Source organism: Berghia stephanieae, chromosome 7 (assembly GCF_034508935.2).
Source record: "Berghia stephanieae isolate SIO BIC M18660-M18661 chromosome 7, UCSD_Bste_1.3, whole genome shotgun sequence".
NCBI lineage: Eukaryota > Metazoa > Mollusca > Gastropoda > Nudibranchia > Aeolidiidae > Berghia > Berghia stephanieae.
The window spans coordinates 45,266,006-45,271,005 of record NC_088366.1 but is presented as its reverse complement, the minus strand read 5'-3'; the positions used below and the strand labels follow the sequence as shown (position 1 = coordinate 45,271,005).

Below are 5,000 nucleotides of genomic sequence, written 5' to 3'. Positions count from 1 at the left end.
ATAATAATAATAATAATAATAATAATAATAATAATAATAATAATAATAATAATAATAATAATAATAATAATAATAATAATAATAATAATAATAATAATAATAATAATAATAATAATAATAATAATAATAATAATAATAATAATAATAGTAATAATAATAATAATATAATAATAATAATAATAATAATAAAGAAATAATAATAATAAAATCGATTGTATTTTATGTAATCAAGACCGTGAACTAATTTATATTTTGAATTAAATCACCTTTATTTCTTCTATATTTTAAAGGCTTTATTATTTCCTTGTTTTTATTTTCTCTTTACCACATCCAAATTTATATGAGTAATTTATTTGACTTTATTTTGTTTACTTTTTATATGCCTCATATTGTGATTGTGATAACTGGACATTCCGTGATTTGATTGATGGTCTGTATTGTCAAATTATCTAATACAAATTTTGAATTTGTAATGATATTGAATCTATTTGAATCCCGTTCAGGTGTCTACCTGGTTTGCTAATGCCCGCCGTCGATTGAAGAAAGAAAATAAAATGACCTGGTCACCGAGGAACAGGAGTGAGGACGGCGATGATGAAGATGACGATGAGAATGACTGTGATAACGATAGGAAAAACGACGGAAGGAAAGGTGAGAAATTGTCATCTAATAAAAACAGCCTCCCTGCCTAAAAAAGAACACAAACAAACTAACAAACTGTTGTGTTCTTATGTTATTAATTGATAAGACGTGTTATTCCAAGAATCAACAAACCAAACTGTTACAGTAAAGAACATTTATTATTAAACAACATAAGATACATGTGTACAGGATGACGGTTGGATACAGAATGACTCCCAACATGGTAGCCAGTAGAACAGCCGCTTGTTGTGAACAATACTACATTAGATAACCCCCCCCCCCCCCCAAAAAAAAAAAATAATAAAAAAATAAAATAAATAATAATAAAAAAATATATAAAAATAAACAAACAAACAAACAAACAGTCAAAACAAATAAAATAAAGATACAAATAAAGCACGTTTACTGTGACCACGACCTGGATAGGTTTACATTACACTCTGTGCATGGAATACATTTTTTTGTTATCATGATAGATGACAGTCACTTTTTTAGTGCTTAGAGTTTTATTTAACCTTTGTATTTTTTAATTTACAAAAACCTTACTGGGTGAGCTCTGCGTAAACATTGAATAATGACGATTCTAGTACAGTCACTTTTTACATTAACTTCGTGGCAACCTAGAGCGGCCAGGCGAAGTTGTCGTAACAGCAGGGTCATGGGTTCGAGCTCCTATCGCCCCGAAGTTTTTTATTCTCTATGATAATGGTCTTCTGGCACTTCTCTATTCACTTCAATTCTTGTATTCTATACTCCGTACCTTGTACTCGTGTCACAACATCTGCCATCTTCGCGGACTTCAAATCAACACTGTATACAATTACACCTTTGTCCATTAACATGACCAGAAATATAGTATCCGGCATTTTAGAAATATTCCATTTAAAAAATTCTTTTCTTCCATTTTCGCCTTTCCCACTTGACTTGTCAATCTATCATAGTAGAACCCAATAAATATCACAATATCCCCCCAAAACATCAAAAACTCGTGTTTCTTTATTGAATATCTGGGCAATTATCAGATCTTTTAAGAATGAAAAGATCTACTTTCAGTTCCAACACTTGAATATTTCCAGATGAAAACCCCCTAAAGCATTCATCTTTTACCACCACTTCACTACCGTAATCTAAAAAAAAATAAAAAAAAGAAAGAAAAGAAAGAACAAAAAAATACCAAAAACGCGTTTAAAAAAATGCTGGCCAGAAAACTCATCCTTCAAATATCCGTCGATTAAAATGACACACAACTTTTTAAAAAAATCTCTCGAACCTAGTTTTTAAATTGAAGTCCCAGGGTTGAGAGTTGTGAGTCAATTTAATCGATCGATATTTGAAGGACAAGTTTTCTGGCCAAAATGTTTTTAGAAATTGTTCCTTTTTTTTTTCAGATAAGGGCAATTCAGTTCTGTCCCCATCTCATTCAGATCATTTTTCTATTTAATCGTAAAATTATATCCTATGACTTCGTATCCTGACAAAACATCTTTTTACATTTTAACAAAAAATCTTTAACTTAAATATATGGACGTTTTAAAGTATGAATATTTATATAGCGCACTTCCATGGATTAATCATATGTAATGCGCTTCACAATGTTTCATTTATTCCACCAGCAGACCATAATATTACTACTTCATTGATAGATCGATTAAAAAGTCCCACAAACCTGTCGGACAGTTTTAAACAAGGTGGCTTCAAATAAGCCTTTAATACAGCCCCGAATAAACATTGGGTTTAAGAATATTTGGCGAGCCAATGACCATTTTGATCGATTGATCTATGAAGGAAACGTTTTCTGACAAAAATGTTAAAAAGGTCTTTTGACAGTGCCCGGCAAAATTACAGTCAAACAAGTCAACTATTCAAGCCCAAACGACCGTATTAATATTATACAACTAGAATTTTTTAAAAGCAAACTGTATATTAATCTCTTTTCATCCTTATTTTTTTTTATTGTTAAACCACACCTCAAATAGCACAAAGAAACACCACGTCGTCACCCCCCCCCCCAATCTCCTCCCTTTCCACCAACACACCCTTACACACGTAAACAAACACAAATCCACTCACGTCAAATTCTTTATAATATGCTTATTGTGTGAATAATATCCTCATTATAATTTCAAACGCCTATCAACCTTTTAACTTTTCTCTCTCACTAAATCATCTCAATTATACCCTTTTCTATTCTCCCATCCATTTTTTTTCTCAATCTGAACCCCCCACACGATACCAACACCCGGCCATTCAAAGACAGGACCCCAAAAGCCTCGACCATCACAATGTCTGGTCTTTCAAGTCACACTCTCAATTTTTCAAGCTTCTTAATTTAATCTCTTTAAAACGAAGTTCGTTCCACTTTCCCGGAACAATCATAGTCTCGCACAATAACAACTGAGGCAATCTTCATAGTCCTCTGCTTCAGAATACACGCTAGTTGCCTCCCCTTGCCGCCGTTGTCAATAGCAATATTGAGCCAAACGGATTTTCTGATTTTCTTGATTTTCTCCCGAGAGTACAAAGGGGAGAGAATTCAGCACGCGATTTCTTTGATGCTCTCCGGTGATTTCAAGCCCAGGTGACTTTGAAAAGAATCAAAGTGCAACAGCAGCAACAACCGCTTGTGAATCGCTTGACCAGTCTTGGGAGAGAAAAAGACAGGCATATCATTTGGAAGAATATCGTATGACTGTCGTTGGGTGTTTGGGAGAAGATACTCATTGTTCAGTTGAAATTTATCGTGTAAACACTTTACACTTGGAAGGTCATTGGTCTCGAGGAGAGATTAATAGATCTAAAGAAGAAAAATATAAGAAGGAAGGAGAGAAAGGAAGAAAGAAAGAACGAATAAGAAAATGAAAGAAGAAGAAGAAGAAGAAGAAGAAGAAGGAGAAGAAGGAGAATGGGGAATTAGGATTGAAAATGGAGAGAGGGAAAGATATATATATATATATATATATATATATATATATATATATATATATATATATATATATATATATATATAAGAGAGAGAGAGAGAAACAGATATATATATATATATATATATATATAATATATATATATATATATATATAAAGAGAGAGAGAGAGAGAGAGAGAGATAGATAGATAGATAGATAGATAGAGAGAGAGAGAGAGAGAGAGAGAGAGAGAGAGAGAGAGAGAGAGAGAGAGAGAGAGAGAGGCTCTTACGAGTACAAAGAAGACTCAAAAAATTCAATGAGTTTCAAAAGGGATTATAATAGGAAAGAATACGAAGGGGGCGTGATAATGTGAAGTGAGGAGGAAAAAAAAAGGAGGGTGGTCACTTCCGCTTCCGTTTTGAAATCTTCTGATGTGCATTTCTCGTGAGTTGAATATTCATTAGATATCTCTGAAGATAAGGGGAAGGGTTGGTAATGTGTTGTACTTGTGATTTTGATGGATCAAGGATAAGATGTGAAGGACGTGTGAAATATGGGAAAGTTGTGATGGGATAGAGATGGGATGAGATGACAAGGCCGAAACAACACTGATAAAGAGTTGATTTAATTGTTTATGGGCGATTGGGGTTTTGGGGTCGTGGTTGGGTGGGGTTAATTACTAGCGCTGACCAAAGAAAAAAAAAAGAAAAAAAAAAAAAGAAAGATAATATGAATGTCCAGGATGGAGGACATCCCCTCCACTAAAACCTTAACAAAGCGCAAGAAGACAACAACAACAACAACAACAACATCAACAACATCAATAACAACAACAAGAATACCAACAACAAAAAAAAATCAACAACAATAGCTTCATCTTCAGCAGCAGCAACGCCAAGAACGAACAACAACAACAACAAATCTTGAAGACGTACTATTGTAAAGAAAATAAAAAACCCCGGAAGAAAGCATTGTAATGCCACATCATTCATGATGACAAATTAACGTTGCAGAAATATACATTTTGGGAATTTTCTTTTATAAAGAAGAATAGAAAAAGAAAGCCATCATAATAATCAATACCAATAAACCATTAAGAGAAAACGTAACATAATAATAAATAAAGACATAATTAATGAACAATAAAAAAACAATTCACAATCTACGCGTGAACAAAAAACCCATTATAGAGTCATCAAAAACAGCTAAAAATGATGTCTGAACTGAAGTGAAGGCACGAAAACAGCAGTATGGAGCAAACCGGATACGGAAATGCTCTCGTCAAAACCGGACGAGCGTCTTCGTCAAATCCATTGGGGAATTGAGAAGCGATGAAAATGAAAATTGTTTCAAGGTTCGTTGGAATTCACAACACCCAACAATTCGCTCTATGTTAATTTTTAATTCAGAAAAGTGAGTGGAGCAGGCACTTATGTTGATAACAACAAGATAT

The 5,000-nt window shown here is 33.2% G+C and overlaps 1 protein-coding gene across 1 annotated transcript in view; it reads left to right on the top strand.

Annotated features, from left to right (window-relative positions):
• Positions 1–5,000, top strand: part of LOC144977340 (uncharacterized) — a 41,522-nt gene that overhangs the window by 31,023 nt on the left and 5,499 nt on the right. The window contains exon 6 of the mRNA XM_078922432.1: positions 504–651. Within this exon, the coding sequence (XP_078778558.1) occupies positions 504–651 (148 nt within the window). The remainder of the gene's footprint in view (positions 1–503; positions 652–5,000) is intronic.